The 23,205-nt window shown below is 41.9% G+C and overlaps 1 protein-coding gene across 1 annotated transcript in view; it reads right to left on the bottom strand.

The window, feature by feature from the left end:
• ARHGAP42 (Rho GTPase activating protein 42) overlaps positions 1 to 23,205 on the bottom strand; it is a 181,288-nt gene that overhangs the window by 97,245 nt on the left and 60,838 nt on the right. Inside the window, exon 3 of the mRNA XM_056858115.1 lies at positions 4,615 to 4,676. Coding sequence (XP_056714093.1) covers positions 4,615 to 4,676 — 62 coding nt within the window. The remainder of the gene's footprint in view (positions 1 to 4,614; positions 4,677 to 23,205) is intronic.

The following is a 23,205-nucleotide window of genomic DNA, read 5'->3' as shown; positions in this document are numbered from 1 at the left end:
AAGGGCCAAAAAGAAAGAAAAACGGAACAGTTTGAGAAAAATTGATTTTTTTCTGAGGTCCTTTTTTCAATTTTTTTGACAGAAAAACTGGAAATTTTGGGGACTGCCCCCGCTGCCAGCATAAGTGCCTCTTATTGCATGATAAGAGGCCACTTACGCTGGCAGCGGGGTCACGCTGCCTCCAGGGAACTTTCAGCCCCCCTACCTCAGGAATGCACTGTAAGTATGCGAAGTGTCCCGGGTGGTAAGGTTGGAGACCCCTGTTTTAGGACTAGGACTTCGCTGTTTGAAGGAAGAGAAACTGAAACGCTATGCTAACATTTCCCAAACTCTTACAGAACACTGGATTAACAAGGCGAGGCCTATATTTTGCCAGATTCCTCGTTTTGAAGCAGTACTATTACCAGACTCACTTGCTGCACATTTAGGAAACCACCACCCTCCAGGGTCCATGAAGCCATGGCCAGCACCCCGACTACTGACCAACCTACAGTGTGCCTGTGATTCACCCTCTGTGCACCCAAAAATATATTCCATCATGAAACTGAACTAGCCATATTGCTTCATGCCACTGTTAAAACGTTTGCTAAACAGGATCTTCTTAGATGGGAGCTGCTTTTAAGCAATTTATTCTGGAAGAAAGTACAGCCAAACACTTAAGTATATCGAATGGCAGTAGCATACCTGGCTCGCTGACTCTCTAGCATGACTCCAGGATAAATTAGTCAGACAATTCCTATACAAGCTCGGAGAGTGGGAAGAAGCCCAACAACTCCCCCATGGGATTCAAAACAAAGCTTATTCTTGTTCCCGCAGAGCCGACGGCAGCTCGGTTGTGGATTAAGAACAGATGCGAGCTGTGTTGGTTATCAAATGTTTTTGTCTGGTGCAACCCAGGAAGAACAGTTAATACAAATAATGCCAATTTGGAAGGTCACAACAAGACAGATCTTCTCCAGTTCTCACTTTCCACTCCGCCACCACCGCCCCATTGTAACTAGCACAGGATGCTGACCAGTTTGACTGGGCAAATGCACTTCATTGACTGTTGATTTGATTAGGCCCCCAAGAAGTATCATCAAACGTTTCATGACCATATGAATGCTCTTAACCACTCTGCGTCGTGCAGTGGTTAAGAGTGGTGGACTCTAATCTGGAGAACCGGATTTGATTTCTCTTTCCTACATGAAGCCTGCTGGGTAACCTTGGGCTAGTAACAGTTCTCTCAGCCTCACCTACCTCACAAGGTGTCTGCTGTGGGAAGGGGAAGGTGCTTGTATGGCGCTCTTAAACTCCTTAAAGGTAGAGAAAAGCAGGTTATAAAAACCAACACTTCTTCTTCATTGTTTGTCTTTCTCCCATGCAGAAGAAACATAACATAGTAACATTTTGCGGGGGGTTTTCTTCAGCAAACCCATGAAAACACTCCCCATAAATTAAAAGCATCTGGTTAGGTCCCACTAATGATCTCTGCATACACAGCAATCGAAATGCAAGTAGAAACACTAAAATTATTCCTCACTGTCAGCTCGAGCTAAGTGAAAGCGATTGTATCCCCCCACTATCTTTTCCATGTGTGCAACACAAGAGCACAAGGTATTTCTTCCGATACAGTTTCAAAAGCAAATAGACTAAAATCACATGAACCATCTGTTGTACATTCCATTGCTCCACATGCACATGGTTATTTCATTAAAAGGGCAGTCTGTCCCGGAAGCCCTTGCGCTACTGCTTGAGTGAGCGGAACTGCGCCACATATATTTCCCCTTCTGCTCATGCATCACTGGATCCAACCCCATACTGGAACGACTGGATCCAAACTTCCATGTGAAGAGTAAGTTTGTGAAAGCCAGTTATCCTGCTTTCCCTTTCTTCCAGTAGCCCCCTCTACCAAAGCCAATGATGAAGACTCGAAGAACCTTGAGCAACATATCATGGGGCCAGAAGACTGCAACACGAAGAAGAAGAGTTGGTTTTTATATGTCAACTTTCTCTACCTGTGAGGTAGGTGGGGCTGTGACTAGCCCAAGATCACCCAGCTGGCTTCATGTGTAGGAGTGGGGAAACAAATCCAGTTCACTAATTTAGCCTCCGCCACTCATGTGGAGGAGTGGGGAATCAAACCTGGTTCTCCAGATCAGAGTCCACAGCTCTTAACCACTACACCAGGGAGTGACCAATTTGTGTGAGCATAACCAGCTCTGGGGGGAAAGCAACAGCTCATGTATGCAAGTATATGTAGTCAGGTGATTTTCTGCTATCCCCCCCTTTTTGCTGCAACTCTCCACATTATCTGGCATATAATTCAGGAAAGACCCCCAATCCTTAGATGTGGGTTTTCAGAGGGTTGTTGCAGGAAGTGGAAAAAAACAACACTTCCACAAATGTACTTCAAAGTTTTCCCAGAAGATGTTTTTCCACAAACTTCCTAAAAGTGGGTAACAAAAATGTGTGATACTAGAGATAAAGTAGGGAGAACTACTCATATCTTCTTCTTTTTTGCTTTTTGTTTACATGTAGGAGTTTACAAGTTTTTAAGAACGGTAACCAGCTCAGCATTCACTCTAGACTGAAATCAGACACCCGCCTATAGAACTTAAACCAAAAAATGTGGTTTGACCTATTTTGTATTCGCTGGAACCAAGCAACCACGTGCCACCAAAACACCCCTCGACAATGAGGTGGGCAAAGAGGGGGAGAAAGACAAATTTTCCATGTTTGTTTTCATGTTTTCCCTAACTTTACATTGAAGGCTACCTTCAATACATTTTGAAGTACAACTAAGCAGTGAAAAATACAGTCTCATTTAAAGGTTACCGCAAAATACTTCAGGGAATCAATGGATTCCCTGTGTAAATTTAAAAGCTTTAGTGTAATTATACTGGAAGGGAAAACTCAACTACAAGAAATCTGAGTATTTCTTAAAAAGGTTAATATACAAAATATATTTATTCACTTAGATATTCTTCCTGGAAATCATTATGTCTTTGGTTAACAAACGAAATCCACCCTCTTTCCTGTTAGCTTGTGATTGACTTTAGTAGAAGTAAAAGTTTGGTCACAGACATTAAGTGAGCTATTAAACCATGGAACGGAAGTGAAGTACATGAACAAAAATAACCTGTAAGATAACGCATGTAAGGCAACACAGCAGCTGGCAATGGCAGGAATTGGGGGGCGGGGGTAATGAGGACATGGGTGCACCATTGTCCATAAAACCATAGAATTTCCAGCAATTCCTAGAGAGGCATGACATCACTTCCGGATTTTTCCCCAGACGTGATGTAACAGCATTGTGTGGCAGAGATTTTATTCTCCTGCTGGCTGCCAGAGCACTAGAGGGCCATGGGAGCTGAGGGTCTCCCACCTTCAGCAGGTAAATAGTAACCCTACACAGAGGTGAGCAATTGGAGGCTCTTGGCCAAACCTGGCTTACAGAAGGTTGCCACCTCCTGCCCTGTTGACAATCCAGAAGCAAAAGAGGGATAAAGAGACATTGAACACATGAACACATGAAGCTGCCTTATACTGAATCAGAGTCTTGGTCCTTTAAAGTCAGTATTGTCTACTCAGACCAGCAGCGGCTCTCCAGGGTCTCAGGCAGAGGTCTTTCACATCACCTACTTGCCTAGGTCCTTTAACTGGAGAATGCTGGGGACTGAACCAGGGACCTTCTGCATGCCAAGCAAATGCTCTACCACTGAGCCATGGCCCCTCCCCTAGCAGCTCTCCAGGGTCTCAGGCAGAGGTCTTTCCCATCACCTACTGCCAGGTCCTTTTAACTGGAGATGCCAGGGATTGAACCTGGGATCTTCTGCATGTCAAGCAGATGCTCTACCACTGAACTATGGCCCTTCCCCTACCACATTAGACTTTGTGGCAGGAATACTAACCAGCAGGAAGAACAACTGGGCTCCATGCTCTGGAGGATCATGTAGATTCTATTCTATTTGGGTCCACAGGTGAGTAATTTGGAATGGGAGGGGAGTTGAGTAGGATGAAGGCTAACGTGTTTCCCTGGTCAATCAGCCAACTTTGGACCTTCTGTAAGCTACTATCCTTTCAATCTGAAATTTTTCCAATCTCTCCTGATGCCTTCACCTACTGTCAGAATATCAATAAATCATCACATCCAGTTTTAACCAGTATTTCTGTTAAGCATGACTTTTGATGATTTCATATAGATCCCATCTTTCCGCTGGGGAGATGAAGCCAGGGTTCAGAGGGTTCCCATGTGGTCTTCTTCCATCCAAAATACCAACCTGACCCACACCTGCTTAATTTCAGTAAGGTTGCTGCCTCCTATTTCTTAGAACTGGGTTCTGGGCAATAGCGGCTTTTCTCAGAGCAGTGGGGTCTGCTGTGTGCAGCTGGGAAAAATACCCCAACCAGAAGCAGTATGGCATCTATTGACTATGACAGACTCAAAATTCAGAGTGAAACTGACTTTCTGAATTTGGCACAATCAGGATGAGCCTCAACATATTTGGTGTTCAACTTCCTGTGCTCTGCGAATCTCAAAAACAAGAGTTTTCGAGGTGAAAACAATAGCCCAAACTTGTTTAAGTAATAAAAAAGAAGACGCTTTAGAAGCATATTCTAGACCAGACTTACCAAACGTCTTCTCTCCTCTTCCACTGCAATCAATAACCGGGCAAATTCCTTCAATGACTGGGCTACAGGAAAGTAAAAACAAGAACAGAATATTTAGGAGATTATAGTATCAAGTGGTGCTAGTCATCTAAGGGTTCCATCCAGGTAGAGGTAACAGAATTTGCTTAGGTTTGCACTGAACATTATCCTCTGCAACCTTACCTGGGGATACAACCTCTCCAATGGGGAGAATGAACAATGGAAAAAGCTCCAGGAATCCAGAAAATAGGAAAAAGTCTGCACAGCCTACAAAATCTCCAATAATCAATCAGAAGCCTTGCTGGGCAAAGGCCCTATGTGGCGCCACTCACTTCTTTAAAACACTGGGTGGGCTCCAGAAAAGGTGTCAGTGGGATCCATATCACCCATAGGCACCACGTTGGGGACTCCTGCTTTGTACTGACATCTCTCCTTCATCCAATAAGCAGAAGAAGAAAGGGAGGGGGAGGAGTTGGTTTTTATATGCTGACTTTCTATACCACTTAAGGGAGAATCAAACCGGCTAACAATCACCTTCCCTTCCCCTCCCCACAACAGACACCCTGTGAGGTAGGTTGGACTGAGAGAGCTGTGACTAGCCCAAAGCCACCCAGCTGGCCTTATGCATAGAGGTGGGGAAACCAACCCGATTCACCAGATTAGTGTTGGCCACTCATGTGGAGAAGTGGGGAATCAAACCCGGTTCTCGAGTCCACTGCTCCAAACGACTGCTGTTAAACACTACACCATGCTGGCTCTCACCGCTTGATGGTGAAGACATGTAAATGCTGGTTTTGGTGAAACTTCTATAGAATGGAGCACGTACACCAGCAAAATGGTACCAAAAATCAGAATGATCACCTTAACATCATTCCTTCAGATTTCAATTGCGTACTGAAAAGACACAATAACCAGAGCAGGAGGAAGTCTCTTTGCCGGCTGCAGACTTTCTGTTCTGGCCAGAAAAGATCATTTATATAAATTATGAAATGTATGATCATCTGCTGTTCTAATCAAAAGGGGCTCACTTTGGCGCATGGAAAAATAAAAGCATATTTCATTCACTGATAGTCTGGCAATGGGAGTGGAGTATGAATGACAACAACAAAACCCGGCACAATGAGACAACCTAAAACGAACTGTGTCTTGATTAAAAGAATTTTGCTTTGGTTTGCTTTTCCCAAGAACCAGCTGTTATTATTTTCGAAATAACTAAAATCCACTAGGCGCTGCATAAAAATAAAATAGAAGACTATCCCTGCCCACAAGCACATAACCTAAATCATAAGGGTGAGTCTGGGAGAGATTAAAAACAAGGTGTCAATTATCAGGGCTAAGCAAATATGAACACATCAAGCTAGTAAAGAAATGATAAGTCCTCAGACATTTCTTAAAGGGGCAGAGACTTCACTTAATCCTGCTGAGTAGAAGAGAATTCCAGGCACATGGAACAGCAAGCAAGAGCGTGAATGTGAGAGGACATGAAATAGGTAGTTAAAGAGTCAACCGAGGCCAAACTTGAAACAACAAGGACCTCCATGTGGATTTATGTAAAGGGCTGGTGGTGTGTAGAAGATAACAGACATCACAGGGACATCTATCTTTTCACATGACCTATTAGTTAGAGGGCTTGCCATGCACATTTGCCACATCAGAAATCCGCCTCAATAATTCCGTGATAGCTTAAGAACACCCCTTCTGGATGCACACCTTAACGTGGTGAGGGGGTTTGTGAGTGTCAGGGAAGCTGAGAGCAATACCGTAAGGGGTCTAGACTCTATCAAGAGACTAAACTCCTAGCAGAGTCACTCAAGACGGAATGGTCACAGCTGAGACATCAGACAAAGATGCATACACCCCCTTAAGGGATCAATGGCCACATCCGCAGAAGAGAACAGGCAGTTCCAATGGGGATGGGGGTAGAGGAATCCCTGAAGGTTAGCTACTGGGCAGCAGCAGTAGTGGAAGGTGACACTGGCGGAAGATCTTTCGTAGACAACGGCAGTGCCACTACGGCTAACTCTGGTTAGCACTGCGCAGAAGAAGGCACTGGTAAACCACTTCTGACCAACCTTTACCTTGAAAACCCTATGATGAGACAATCCAAAATGAAAAAAGATATAGCGCTGGAAGATGGGACCCCCAGGTCGGATGGCACTCAATCTGCTACTGGGGTAGAGCAGAGGACAAGTACGAGTAGCGCTGTTCTTAATGATGCGATTGGACTAAAGCCGAAAGGATGTTCAGTGGTTGACATGAATAGATGCAAAAGGAAAGTCCGAAGCTGTTCGACGCATATAATAGGAACATGGAATGTGAGAAGCATGAATCAGGGTAAGCTTGAAATTGTTAAACAAGAAATGGAACGCATGGACATTTCAGTCCTGGGAGTAAGTGAATTAAAGTGGACTGGATTAGGACATTTTCAATCAGAAAATTACAAAGTGTTTTATTCAGGGAATGACAAAAAGAGAAGAAACGGAGTTGCTTTAATAGTGAGGCAAGATGTAGCAAAGGCAGTCAGGAGCTATAATGCAAAGTCTGACCGAATAATATCAATCAGAGTTCAGGGAAAGCCTATCAACATAAGCATCCTTCAAGTTTATGCCCCAACTACAGATGCTGATGAGGAAGAAATTGAAAGTTTTTATGCCAGTGTTCAGGAAGAAATTGATCAGACACCTAAACAAGATATGCTGATAATCATAGGTGATTGGAACACAAAAGTAGGAAACAAAGCAGAATCAAATGTTATTGGCAGATTTGGGCTAGGAGCACGGAATGAAGCAGGAGAACGCCTCGTAGAATTCTGTGAAGACAACAATCTGTTCATTGCAAACACATGTTTCAGGCAACCAAATAGACGATTGTATACGTGGACATCACCAGACGGCCAGTATAGAAATCAAATAGATTATATAATTGGAAGCAGAAGATGGAGAAGCTCTATTCTCTCGGCCAAAGCAAGACCAGGAGCCGACTGCGGTACAGATCATGAATTGGTAATATCGAAAATCAAGATAAAGCTTAAGAAAAACACCAAAACATTCATAGCACCAAAATACAATCTAAGCAATATTCTGGAAGAGTTTAAAGACCATGTAAGGAACAGATTTGCATTACTAAGTTCAAGTGAATGTAAACCTGAAGAACTATGGGTGGAAACTAGAGATATTATCAAGGAAGAATGTGAAAAGACTATTCCTGTAGCCAAAAGAAAAGAAAAACCTCGATGGATGTCTGAGGAAACTCTTAAAATTGCCAGAGATAGACGAGAAGCAAAAGTAGAAGGTGACAGAAATAGAATCAAAAGTCTAAGTGCAACGTTCCAGCGACTAGCACGTAGAGACAAAGAGACCTATTATAATAACCAGTGTAAAGAAATAGAAGAGAACAACAAAAAAGGAAGAACAAGAGATCTGTTCCACAAGATCCAAGAAATCAAAGGGAAATTTAAAGCACGGTTAGGCATGCTGAAAAATCAGCATGGAAATACATTAACTGAACAGGACAAAATAAAGAAAAGGTGGGAACAATACACTGAAGAACTATACAGAAGAGATGAAAGGATAAAAGATTATTTCCAAGAAGAATCTTTTGAAGAAGAACCTACAGTTTTAGAAAGTGAAGTGAAAGCTGCATTGAGAGCAATCGGGAGAAACAAATCACCAGGAGCAGATGGGATACCAACAGAGCTATTCCAAGCCACAGAAACGGAGTCCATCACAATCTTGACAAGAATATGCCAACAGATATGGAAAACAAAACAATGGCCCACAGACTGGAAACGATCCATTTACATTCCAATTCCCAAGAAAGGAGACATCAAAGATTGCAACAACTATCGGACCATTGCATTAATTTCTCATGCAAGTAAAGTGATGCTCAAAATCTTACAGCAAAGGCTGTTACCATATATGGAACGAGAAATGCCTGATGTTCAAGCTGGTTTCAGAAAAGGAAGAGGCACTAGAGATCATATTGCAAATATACGCTGGTTACTGGAGCGTACGAGAGAATTTCAGAAGAAAATCAGCTTGTGTTTCATAGATTACAGCAAAGCTTTTGACTGTGTGGATCATGAAAAGCTATGGCTGGTTTTAAAGGAAATGGGTGTGCCACTACATCTGATTGTTTTGATGCGCAACCTGTACTCTGGACAAGAGGCCACAGTTAGAACAGAATATGGAGAAACGGAATGGTTTCCAATTGGCAAAGGTGTCAGACAAGGATGTATTTTATCTCCCTATCTCTTCAATCTATATGCAGAACATATAATTAGGAAAGCAGGATTAGATTTAGATGAAGGTGGAGTGAAAATTGGAGGGAGGAACATTAATAATTTGAGATATGCTGATGACACTACATTATTGGCAGAAAATACTGAAGATTTGAAACAACTACTGCTGAAAGTTAAAAGAGAAAGTGCCAAAGCAGGACTGCAGCTGAACATCAAGAAAACAAAAGTAATGACTACAGGAGAATTACACAACTTTAAGGTTGACAATGAGGAAATTGAAATTGTTCAAGACTTTCTATTCCTTGGCTCCACCATCAACCAAAAGGGAGACTGCAGCCAAGAAATTAGAAGGAGATTGAGACTGGGAAGGGCAGCCATGAAGGAGCTAGAAAATATTTTGAAGTGTAAGGATGTGACTCTGGCCACCAAGACTACGGTAGATTAATTCATGCCATCATATTCCCTATTACTATGTATGGGTGTGAAAGCTGGACAATGAAGAAAGCTGATAGGAAGAAAATAGATTCCTTTGAAATGTGGTGTTGGAGGAGAGTGTTGTGGATTCCGTGGACTGCCAAAAAAACAAATCAGTGGGTTATAGATCAAATCAAGCCTGAACTGACCCTAGAAGCTAAAATGACTAAACTGAGGCTGTCGTATTTTGGTCATGTCATGAGACGACAAGAGTCACTGGAAAAGACCGTCATGATAGAAAAAGTTGAGGGCAGCAGGAAAAGAGGAAGACCCAACAAGAGATGGATTGACTCAATAAAGGAAGCCACAGCCTTCAATTTGCAAGATCTGAGCAAGGCTGTCAAAGATAGGACATTTTGGAGGACTTTCATTCATAGGGTCGCCATGAGTCGGAAACGACTTGACGGCACTTAACACACACACACAGCTTAAGAACATAAGAAAGACCCTGCTGGATCAGACCAAGGCCCATCAAGTCCAGCAGTCTGTTCACACAGTGGCCAACCAGGTGCCTCCAGGTGACGCATTCCCTGTGCGTCAGGAGCCATAAGAACATAAGAAAGGCCCTGCTGGATCAGACCAAGGCCCCTCAAGTCCAGCAGTCTGCTCCCACAGTGGCCAACCAGGTGCCTCTAGGAAGCCACAAACAAGACGACTGCAGAAGCACCATCCTGCCTGTGTTCCACCGTGCCCAAAATAATAGGCATGCTCCTCTGATACTAGAGAGAACAGGTATGCAGCATGACCAGCATCCATTCCAACTAATAGCTATGAATACCCCCTTCCTCCATGAACATGTCCACTCCCCTCTTAAAGCCCTCCAAGCGGGCAGCCATCACCACATCCTGGGGCAGGGAGTTCCACAATTTAACTATGCGTTGTGTGAAAAAATACTCCCTTTTATCAGTTTTGAATCTCTCACCCTCCAGCTTTAGCACATGACCCCGTGTTCTAGTATTATGGGAGAGGGAGAAAAACTTCTCCCTGTCCACTCTCTCCAAACCATGCATAATTTTATAGACCTCTATCATGTCTCCCCTTAGCCGCCTTCTTTCCAAGCTAAACAGCCCTAAGCGTACTAACCGCTCCCCATAGGACAGTTGCTCTAGTCCCCTAATCATTTTGGTTGCTCTTTTCTGCACCTTCTCAAGCTCTGTAATATCCTTTTTTAGGTGTGGTGACCAGAACTGTACACAGTATTCCAAGTGTGGTCTCACCACAGATTTGTACAAGGGCTGTATCATATCAGCAGTTTTAATCTCTATTCCTTGTCTAATTATGGCCAGCATGGAATTTGCCTTACAGCAGCCACACACTGCAGCCACACACTGGGTTAACATCTTCATTGAGCTATCCACTACCACCCCAAGATCCCTTTCTTGGTCTGTCGCTGCCAGCACAGATCCCTTCACTGTATATGTGAAGTTGGGATTTTTTTGCCCCAGTATGCATTGCTTTACACTTACTCACATTGAAACTCATTTGCCATTTTAATGCCCATTCTTCCTGGAGCTCTTCACAGTCCGATTTTGTTTTAACCACCCTAAATAATTTGGTGTCATCTGCAAACTTGGCTACTTTGCTGTTTAACCCCAACTCCAGGTCATTGATGAAAAGGTTGAAAAGCACCGGTCCCAACATAGATCCCTGAGGCACCCCACTGCTCACATCCAGCCATTGTGAGATCTGACCATTGATTCCTACTCTGCTTCCTATTTTTCAGCCAGCTCTCAATCCATAAGAGGACTTGTCCTCTTACCCCATGACTATGAAGTTGGCTTAGCAGTCTTTGGTGGGGGACTTTGTCAAAAGTTTTTTGGAAATCCAAATACACAATATCCACAGGCTCATTCCTGTCCACATACTTATTGACGCTTTCAAAAAACTCTAATAGGTTAGTGAGACAGGACCTACCCTTACAGAAGCAATTTAGAGTTTTGCCCAGCAGACCTTGCCCTTCTATATGCTTGACAAGTCTATCTTTAATAATGCTTTCCACTAATTTACCCGGAACAGACATTAAGCTAACTGGCCTGTAATTTCCTGGGTCCCCCCTGGAACCTTTTTTATAAATGGGTGTTACATTGGCCATTCTCCAGTCCTCTGGTACAGAGGCTGATCGGAGGGACATATTACATATCTTTGTTAGAAGTTCAGCAATTTCCCATTTGAGTTCTTGAAGAACTCTAGGATGAATACCGTCTGGTCCCTGTGGCTTGTTAGTTTGCAGTTTGTCTAGATGTTCTAGGACTTCCTGCCTTGTTACCACTATTTGCCTCAGTTCCTCATTTTCCCCTCTCCAAAATCTCTGTTCAGGAGAAGGAATCTGCCCTGTATCTTCAACAGTGAAGACAGATGAGAAGAATTTATTTAGTTTTTCAGCAATCGCTTTATCCTCCCTTACAGTTCCTTTACTCGCATTGTCATCCAATGGTCCAACCGCTTCCCTAGCTGGTTTCCTACTTCTAATATACTTAAAGAATTTCTTATTGTTTGCTTTGATGTGTTTAGCAATATGCCCCTCAAAATCTTTTTTTGCATCTCTAATTATCTGCTTGCATTTCCTTTGTGCAAGTTTGTGTTTGCTTCTGTTCGCCTCGTTTGGGCAAACCTTCCAGTCTCTGAAGGAAGACTTTTTTCCTCTAGTTGCTTCCTTCACCTTACCCGTTAGCCATGGTGGTGACCTCTTGAACTTATTGCTACCTTTCCTGACCTGCGGTACACAAGCTAGCTGAGCCTCTAGTAATGTGGACTTGGGTAACCCCCAAGCCTTTTCAAGAGATTTAACCCTCCTAACTGTTCCTTTCAACTTCCTCTTTACCAGTTTTCTCATTTTAGAGAAGTTCCCCCTTTTAAAGTCAAAGGTAATTGTGTGAGATTTCCCAGTCACTTTCCCACTTGCATATAAATTAAATTTGATGCCATTGTGATTACTATTGCCAACTGGCTCAACTACATCCACATCCCACACTAAGTCACTGGCAGCAACACAGAGTATTAAATCCAGGATCGCCTCCCCTCTGGTTGGGTCTATGACTAACTGTTCGAGGGCACAGTCATTTAGGATGTCTAAAATTTTTATCTCTTTGGCTTGGCTGGAGCATACATTTATCCAATCAATATGAGGGAAGTTGAAGTCTCCCATTATTACTACTTCATTACCTTTACATGCTTCCCTAATTTCATTCTCCATCTCAAGATCACCCTGAGCCATTTGGTCAGGGGGCCGATAGAACGTCCCCAGTACTAAATCTCCTTTGGGGCCTGGAATTGTCACCCATAAGGATTCTGTGGACGAGTCTGCCCTTTTTATGGTCTCTAGCTTATTAGACACTATGCCTTCCTTGATATACATAGCAACACCCCCTCCAATATGCCCTTCCCTGTCATTTCTATACAGTTTGTAACCAGGGATGACTGTATCCCACTGGTTTTCTCCCCTCCACCAGGTTTCTGTAATGCTCACTATATCTATGTTTTCTCTTAAAACCATGCACTCTAATTCCCCCATTTTTGCTTTGAGGCTTCTAGCATTAGCATAGAAACACCTCCACACTGTTTCTCTCTTTCGACTTGCCTGGCATGTGCCTTTGGGCATCTTTAAGTGGCTATCCATCATTTTTTTCCCATTCCCTTTCATGTCTAAGTAATTCCTATGTGGGCAATCTGAAGCAATTTTCCCTTTGTCCGTATGCACTAAGTTTGCCCGAACCGGATGCTTCTCAGCTCCTGTCGGCTTTCCCCCCAGGTTCAGTTTAAAAGCTGCTCTGCCACCTTTTTTCTATTATGCGGCAGCAGTCTGGTTCCATCCTGGTTTAAGTGGAGCCCATCCCTTTTGTATAGGCCCAGCTTGTCCCAAAATGTTTCCCAGTTCCTTACAAATCTAAAGCCTTCTTCCCTGAACCACCGTCTCATCCACGCATTGAGACTCACCAACTGTGCCTGCCTAGCTGGTCCTGCACGTGGCACAGTAACATTTCTGAGAAAGCTACCTTGGAGGTCCTGGCTTTTAGTCTCCTGCCTAGCAACCTAAATTTGGATTCCAAGACCTCCGGACTACATTTCCCCACGTCGTCGGTGCCAACATGCACCACAATCACTGGCTCCTCCCCAGCACTACCTACCAGACTACCTATATGACGGGTAATGTCCGCATCCTTCGCACCAGGCAGGCAAGTCACCATGCGGTCCATGCACCCGCCAGAAACCCAGCTATCTATATTCCTAAGGATTGTATCCCCCACTACAAGAAGCCCCCCTCCCCTCTGAGGCATATCCTCGGTACGAGAGGATATCTGTTCATCCACCAAGGAAGAGGTCCCTTCTAAGGTATGTGATCTTTTTAAAGAATGGCTAGCCCAGTTTAGTGTAGTGTGGTGGTGGTTAGGGGTGGTGGACTCTATCTGGAGAACCGGGTTTGATTCCCCACTTCTCCACATGTGCGGCGGACTCTAATCTGATGAACCGGGTTGGTTTCCCCACTCCTACACATGAAGCCTGCTGGGTGACCTTGGACTAGTCACAGTTCTCTCCAAACTCTATCAGCCCTACCTACATCACAAGGTGTCTGTTGTGGGGATTGTAATCTGGTTTGAGATTCCTTAAAGGTGGAGAAAATCAGGGTATAAAAACCAACGCTTCTCTTCTTCATCTCTTGAAATTGAACCATAAAGCCAGTCAAACACAGGTACTGAACAGATACAGTGACGCATATTAAGATTTCTTATAGTGAATTAGAACATGGGTACATCAAGATCAGTACTGCTTACTCTGACTGGCAGCAGCTCTACCAAGGAGCTCAGGGAGGGATCTTTCACTTCATCTCCTACCTGATCCTTTTAACTGGAGATGCCTGGGATTGAACCAGGGACTTTGTGCATGCAAAGCAGATGCTCTACCACTGTACCATGATCCCTCCCCAATCATACTTCGATGATTATGTTTGCACACTCGGATGCCGTAGAGCAGGGATGTTGAACTCAAATGTTATGAGGGCCAGATATGACATAAATGTCACTTGGCCGGCCTGGGCCATGCCTCACCAGCCCAGTCTGAGAGTGTGGGGAGGGGGGGCTGCCTCAGCTGGCTACCGGGCCAGATAAGAGCTCTCAAGGGGCCAGATCCGGCCCTCGGGGCTTATGTATGACACATCTGCCCCAGGGCATACCAAGATTAAGTCACAGTGTGGAATCCTGATTTGAAGGGATGAGTGCAAATCAGTTTTGATTTGGACTAGGGTTGCCAGGTCCTTCTTTGCCACCGGCAGGAGGTTTCTGGGGTGGGGCCTGAGGAGGGTGGAGTTTAGGGTGGGAAGTGACATCAGTGCCATAGACTCCAATTGCCAAAGCAGCCATTTTCAACAGGTCAACTGATCTCTATTGACTGGAGATCAGTTGTAATAGCAGGAGATCCCTAATACAATGGGAAAGGGATAACCATGTATACTGCAACAGGATAAGCACGGACTATTCTAAACAGTAGCCAGCATGGTGTAGTGGTTAAGAGCGGTAGACTCTGATCTGGAGAACCGGGTTTGATTCCCCACTCCTCCACATGAGTTGCGGAGGCTAATCTGGTGAACTGAATTGGTTTCCCCACTCCTACACAGGAAGCCTGCTGGGTGACCCTGGGCTAGTCACACTCTCTCAGCCCCACCTACCTCACAGGGTGCCTATTGTGGGGAGGGGAAGAGAAGGCGATTGTAAGCTGGTTTGATTCTCCCTTAAGTGGTAGAGAAAGTGGGCATATAAAAACCAACTCTTCTTCTTAACATACAATAAGTATGTTTTAAAGTAGGAATTTACTGGGTACAAGCTCCTTTTCAAAATTTACCAGCATTCTCCTTTTTATTGCTTACAGCGGTGGATATGCAATTAACTTGGATACATAATTCACACATACTTTTTTTTAACATTTCAATCGACAAACACAGACGTCATTTTCATTTGTGGTAAAGACGGTAAAGAACATATTGTTTGAATTTTCATTTGCATTCAGGGAAGTAGGGATGTACTCCATAAAACATTCTTGTAAAGTCAGCAAGACGAACTGCTTCCAGATTATTTCACTGTCCAAACTAGTCAGTTTTAACCACACTGTGATTTGTTACCTGCCACACGAGTTACACTTTCACTTATTTTTTTTCAGCAGTCACTTTTTCAATGCCAGAGAATTTATATCTGTTCTGCCATATAAAAGCCACTGTAATGAATGCTTCTCTCTCTCTCTCTCTCACACACACACACACACTATTTACTTTGAGTCTTAACTTTGCAAGGTCAGCACAGGTTCATCAGTTATACCAATAAGCACACATTCTTTTTAAATTATATTTTATTATATAATATTAATAAGAACAAAGTATAAAATACAAACAGAACTGAGATTTCTACGAATGAATTAGAAGGACTCATGCCAAAGACTCATTTAGAGATGACATAATAAACATATAATAGGAAACATAGCATTACTTGGACAGCGTTAAAAAATTCAATCATAAATACAAGAATAAACATTATAAGATAAGCAAATAAATTACACTAAATATCAGAATGCTTCTATTCATCCCTGTATATAAATGGCTTCTCAGGTGGCTTGAGTAAATAGTTATGATCCAAATTATATTTGTACTATGAGTACAAAAGTCTATTATTACTTCGCAGTGATTCAGCCTGAAATTACTACATCATAATTGAGATAACCAAACAATAAACACTAAAACTGTTATCAATAGTTCATAATTTTCATGTGTGTGTATGTTAAGTGCCGTCAAGTCGCTTCCGACTCATGGCGACCCTATGAATGAAAGTCCTCCAAAATGTCCTGTCTTTGACAGCCTTGCTCAGGTCTTGCAAATTGAGGGCCGTGGCTTCCTTCATTGAGCCAATCCATCTCTTGTTGGGTCTTCCTCTTTTCCTGCTGCCCTCAACTTTTCCTAGCATGACTGTCTTTTCCAGTGACTGTTGTCGTCTCATGATGTGACCAAAATATGATAGCCTCAGTTTAGTCATTTTAGCTTTTAGGGTCAGATCAGGCTTGATTTGATCTAAAACCCACTGGTTTGTTTTTTTGGCGGTCCAGGGTATCCGTAACCCTCTCCTCCAACACAACATTTCAAAGGAGTCTACTTTCTTCCTGCCAGCTTTCTTCATTGTCCAGCTTTCACACCCATACATAGTAATAGGGAATATGATGGCATGGATTAACTTGATCTTGGTGGCCAGTGACACATCCTCACACATAAGAATCTTTTCTAGCTCCTTCATAGCTGCCCTTCCCTGTCTCAATCTCCTTCTAATTTCTTGGCTGCAGTCTCCAGAGCTGCTTTTTCATATGAGAACATTATTGGTCACTGCTCTTAAGCATACATTCTGTAGCCCACAGCCGCCCCAAACGCCAACTGATTGCACAGGAAGGGAGAGCAAGAGTAACTGACCTGGCCCCGCCCCTTCCTCTGCGCAATCTCCCTCCCCATTCATGTGGCTATTTCCTCTGGTCAGTCACCCCTGCAGACCACCCAAAAAAACCAGGAGCCACTCCAAAAATTCAAGAACCTGATTTATTATTTCTGCCTTCAGGCTTTTATATTTCAGTGACTGTACTTTCTAATTATTGCTACCACAAAACCGAATCCTAAACAATTCACAGTTTGTAATTTAAAAAACAACAACCTCTAACAAAAGTGTTGTACCATATAAATAATTAAGGGGTTACCCTGGTTGCCAGCACAAAGGCGAACAGCTATCCCTCACTTAAATAATAGGGTTGCCATGTCCCTCTTCGCCATTGGTGGGAGGGTTTTGGAGCAGACCTTGAGGAAGGTGGCGTTTGGGGAGGGGAGGAATAACAACGTTATAGAGTCCAATGGCCATGTGGCCATTTTCTCCAGGTGAACTGATCTCTATCAGCTGGAGATCAGTTGTAATAGCAGGAGATCGCCAGCTAGTACCTGGAGGTTGGCAATCCTACTTAAATAAGCTTTGTACATCTACTGAGAATCACCAAGAGGCAATTAGAATTATTACTGAAAATACTAGGCACCACAATGAAATTTCTAGGTGCCATGGCATCCTGGCACTTGGGATTTGTTGAGTCCTGGTACAGTGTATGTCTGTTTCAAAAGAAACTATCAAAAGAAATCACACAGAACAAACAAAATTGTGGATGTTCCAATTCAATGCTATGTCCAAAGTTATCTCAAAAATTTCTAGAGCCTGTTTTCTATCTAAATCCTGTTTTGCAAATCAAACACAGCAACACAACGCAGTGTTATGATGGGAAACAATGTCTGAAACCAGCTTTAACATACAAAAACAGTTGCATATTGGTCCTGTTGTATATTTTGTGGTTTCTTTCATCAGAGCTAAAACAGGTTTGCAGCTGTTTTCTCTGGAGTGTTTCCCAAGACCAGAAAAAGCCTTAAACCAGTTGAACTGTATAAACTATGTTTTAAAAAGCTTTGTACTGTTTTACCAAAAAATTCCCTTCTTCATTAATGTCTTCTAGAGAAGGGTAGGGGGGAAATAGTTATAACTGGCTGATAATAATGGAAGCTTAAAACTTATGCCCAAAATAAAATTTTCTGTTATTGTTAAGCGATCGTGGGCTTTGCTCCATCCCTTGGATTATATATAAAATATGACCAACGACATTATCCACTTCAGAATGTTTTAAGGATATTCAGATGCGAAAGGCTTAGTTTCCAGGAAAACCAGATGTCCTTTCTATTTCAAGCCCTTTCCTGGTACCCTTCCTAAATAGATTTTTAAATAAACTGGGGGGGGGGGGGATGAATGATTGCATATAAATGAATGAATAAATTGAGGCCTTAATCTCCTTTGCCAAGAAGATAACTAGGACATTTCCACCTCCTGAACCCAATCGTATCCAGATACAAAGTCCATTAATCACAGTAGTTAATTTTTATGCCCAACAGTTTTTGCATAAGCTCCTGACTACAAACAAAACTAAAAAGCAGCTCTGGATGCGAATGATATATTCAGATATCATGGGTCCCCAATGCAAGTCCCCAAATCACGTGAATGATTACGCCAGCTCCGGGGAGCAATGTGGCTGTGAGGGTGCCTTTGCAGCCTCACCAGCAGCGTTTCCCCAGCGCAACGGCCCACACTACTGCCAAAGGGGGCATTCCCAGGGGCGGGGCTGATTTTAGTCAGCTCCCTGAGCCCTTTCATCCCAGGAACCCCTCTTTTTTTTTATAAATTTTATTGGGTTTTATATTACAAATTTTCCATTGCAATAATCAACATCTATAACAATATAAAATTTCAATTCTGACTTAATGTTTTCATAATTCCATTCAATATATAAAGAAAAAAGAAAATTTTGGAAAATTTATGACTTCCCCTTCACCTCTATCTGCCTCTTAATAAAAAGTTCATCCCGTCGTAGTTGATCTAATCTTAATAATCTATTAATACCATTTAAAAATTTTTTTAAACCATAATCTGTTAGTAAATATAATTATACTTATTCATTATAAAAAAAAAACAAAAATAACCTCTGGATCAGATTAGAAAATATTCTTCCATTCTTCCCAATTTTAACTCAAATTCACAATAATTCATCCACGCCTCCCATCCCCCCAAAAACTGAACATCATTTTCTTCATTTAAGATAGCTGTGAGTTTTGCCATTTCTACCACTTCAAACATTTTAACAATCCAGTCTTTTTTCTCGGGAATTTTGGTCCCTTTCCATTTTGCTGCATAAAGCAGTCTCGCAGCTGTTGTGGCATAAATCAAAAAAGTTCTTTGTGTAAATAAGTCATCAGGAATCATACTCAATAACATCATTTCTGGTGTTTTGGGTATATTTTTTTGTAGTATTAGTCTCAATTCATTGTAGATCATGTCCCAAAAGTCTTTAGCTTTGTCACAGGTCCACCACATATGATAGAAGGAACCAATTTCCTTGTTACATTTCCAGCAGATAGGGGACATTGTTTTATAAATCTTTGCAATCTTCTTGGGTGTTAGATACCATCTATACATCATTTTATAAATGTTTTCTCTCACTGACTGTGCTTTTATTCCTTTTAGGTCTTTAGACCATAGTCGTTCCCATTTATTTAAAGCAATATCATGTCCCACATTTTGAGCCCAATCAATCATAGTTGGTTTAATCGTATCCTGCTCACCATATGTTGTTAAAAGGAGATTATACATTTTAGAAATCAGTTTTGTATTGTTATCCAATAGGATCTTTTGAAGAGAAGATTTTTCTTTAGAAAATCCATTTTTAACATCTTGTACAAAAACTGATTTAATTTGATAATATTGAAGCCATTGTAGATCCTCCTTAAGAAGTTGAAAGTCTTTTAATGAGCATTTCTTTCCATCCCAATTAATTAAATCTTGATAGGTATTAAATTTATCTGGTCTAAGTGGGCGCAATGTTAACATTTCTTGAGGCGATATCCACATCGGTGTTACTGGTTCCAAAATGTGTTTATATCTCATCCAGATACGGAGTAAAGAGGACCTGATTATATGATTACGAAATGTTGCTTGTAACTTAATTTTATCATACCACAAGTAGCCATGCCATCCACTTAAGTTATTATAACCTTCCAAGTCTAGCAAACGTGTATTTGACAAACTCATCCAGTCTTTTAGCCATACTAAAGCTACCGCTTCAGCATAAAGTTGAAAATTCGGTAGTGCTAAACCTCCTCTAGTTTTTAGATCCACCAGATATTTATAAGCAATCCTTGGTTTTTTCCCTTGCCAGATGAAGTTTGAAATGTCTTTCCTCCAAGTATCAAAGTATTTAGTGTGTGATATTATTGGCAAATTTTGGAATAAGAAAAGCATCCTCGGTAAAACATTCATTTGAATCGTTGAGATACGTCCCATTAATGACAATTTTTTATTTGACCATATAATCATATCAGTTTTAATCTTACCCCATAACTTGAGGTAATTGTTGGTTATCAGGTCTTTATTCTTTGCAGTAATCCAAATTCCCAGGTATTTAACTTTGTTGGCTTTCTCCCAACCGGTATATGATATAAATTCCTGTTGCTGTATTTGCGGTAGGTTTTTGAATATTATCTTTGTTTTTTCTTGGTTCACTTTGAAGCCTGATATTTTCCCAAAGTCGTCCAAAGTCTCCCGAAGTATATTCATTGATTGTGTTGGATTCTCCAAAATTAACAGGAGGTCATCTGCGAATGCTCTCACCTTAAATTCATGTTTTTTAATTCTTAACCCGCGGATGTCCTCCATACTTCTTAGTTTCACACATAGCGGTTCCAACACCAACAAAAATAAAAGTGGAGACAGGGGACATCCCTGTCTAGTCCCTTTCGTGATTTGGCAGTTATCTGACATAGATTCATTAACCAAAATTTTAGCCTGTTGAGAGGTATAAATAGCCGATATACCTTTCTGAAAGCGGCCTCCAAAGTTCAATTTATCCAAAATCTGTTTCAAAAAATTCCAAGAGACCATATCAAAAGCTTTTTCTGCATCCAAAAATACAAATGCCGCAGTTTGTTGGATATTCTGGTCATAATATTCCAATGAGTCCAGTAAAATTCTTACATTATCTTTTATTTGCCTTCCTGGTATAAAGCCTGCTTGGTCTTCGTGTATAAGATCCTTAATAAATTGTTTTATCCTACATGCCAAAACCGAAGCAAAAATTTTGTAGTCCACATTTAACAGCGATATAGGTCTATAGTTGGATGTTTTTTCTGGATCTCTTCCTTCTTTGGGTATCAATGATATAAATGCATGTGACCAAGTCTCCGGGGATGTTCCCTCATCCAAAATTGCGTTATAAAGTAAGCCAAAAAAAACCACTAAATTGTCACTAAATATTCTGTAAAATAGTGCAGTAATTCCATCTGGTCCAGGTGTTTTATCCGGTTTTTGTCTCAGTATTGCTTCTTGTATTTCTTCCCTTGTAACTGGAGCTTCAATACATTCTCTTTGGGTTGTTGATAAAGCTTTCATCTGTATTGAATTTAGGAATTTGTCTATTTTCTGCTTTGGAGTATTTTCTTTCTGATATAACTTGGAATAGAATGAACCCCTCTTTTTGCCGGCGCAAACTTGAGCCCGCAAAATCAGTGGTGCAGCCCAGTGAAACTGCATGGAAGAGTTTAACGGGGTTTCGCAAAATAACATTTTCGGCTTGCTGTGCCAAGGCAGCAAGCCCCTCAGCAGGCGGTGTGGCTGCACTCACTACCCCCTACTACCTCACCACTCAGGATTGCACTCTAAGCCATTTTAGTTCACTAATGTCTCCTAGGGTTGCCAGGTCCCTCTTTGCCACCGGTGGGAGGTTTTTGGGGCGGAGCCTGAGGAGGGCAGGATTTGGGGAGGGGAGGGACTTCAATGCCCTAGAGTCCAATTGCCAAAGCAGCCATTTTCTCCAGGTGAACTGATCTCTATCGGCTGGAGATCAGCTGTAATAGCAGGAGATCTCCAGCTACCTGGAGGCTGGAAACCCTATTCTCTACTTTGACTGGCAGCAGCTCAGGGTCTCAGAGCTTCAGACAGAGAAAGGTCTTTCCCAGTAACCCCTGCATGTCAAGTTCAACCAGAAATGCACATGTGAGCCTTCTGCTCTGCCACATAGCCACAGCCCTTCCCCATGAGGTAACATTACACATCCTAAACACAGCCACAATAGTCAAGTCTTCTTAACACAATAGCAAGTGTTTGTTTTACAAACCAGTTTCAGCTTTGACGTAAAGCTTTGGTTCCCATTTCAACCTCCAGGAGAAAAATCTCCATCCAGGAACCTGGTCGCATTCCTTAAACACACTTAGAAACTATGCCAGATCAAGCTGCATATTCAGGATACAACAATGACACATTGTGCTGGGTTTTAAGTGCTTGACCTTCATGGCACACATTTTCCCCACAATTCTTTAGAGAAAGAAAAACAGCCTTTAGTGTGCCCATATAAAGTATGCTCAAGTATACATATTATTTCCTTGGAAATACCAAAGCCAGGTTTAATTTTTTTTAAAAAGAAAATGACTTACAGAAAGTAAATTTTAATTGAACACACACACACGCACAAAAGTTTTTAGAAGTAAATGTTATTTTAAATTCATTCTCTCTTGTTCATACTATACACCGGGTGTATTAGAGGTCTCTAGAATCCAAGAAGCTACTAGATGGCGAGGGGGGGGGGTCATTCCTGTTTATGCTTCAATTGTTATTTTGTCTGTAAGCATTCTTTTAAAAGTTTCAGACCTTTTAAAAAAACATTTCTTTATTCTAAATGTCTTAATGACCAGGGATTCGTATTATGTTTGCTTTTCATGTAGGAAATATTTATCTGCAGTTCTTTGCGCTACTTAAAGTAGCTGGCAATGTTTATTGATTTAGTTTCTTCATTTATATTTTTTTCTCATTGAGACTCAAGGCTGATTACAAAATACAAAAAAAAGGGAGAGTTACAATGGTAGAAGACAACGCAGTAAAATAAACATTGAAATAAACTACCATGCTATTTCCACACAAAAGTGACCTCCTGCGATGTTATATTATATTGCAGTTCTAGTCCCTTTATAAAAATGCCCTCCTGAACAGTTTTGTTTGGCATATTCTGCAAAATAATACAAGCGTGGGGGCCTTCTTGACCTCTTCAGGTGGGCTGTTCCATGTTGTGGGAGCCACTACAGAGAACGTGCGTGAATGGGCAAGGGGTGCAGGTAAGGACATGGGGGGACATGTGGTGGTGTGTGCCATGATGTCACTTCCTGGAAAATCATGAAGTCACAATGGGTAGTTCTAGGAATCGATAGGAACTCTATGGTAAAACCACAGAGCGCCTGACAATTCCTAGCTCTATCTCACATCAGGTTTTCTCCAGAT

This window comes from Euleptes europaea, chromosome 12 (assembly GCF_029931775.1).
Source record: "Euleptes europaea isolate rEulEur1 chromosome 12, rEulEur1.hap1, whole genome shotgun sequence".
Lineage (NCBI taxonomy): Eukaryota > Metazoa > Chordata > Lepidosauria > Squamata > Sphaerodactylidae > Euleptes > Euleptes europaea.
Note: the sequence above shows the minus strand (reverse complement) of the source record. Positions and strands in the feature narration are given on the sequence as shown.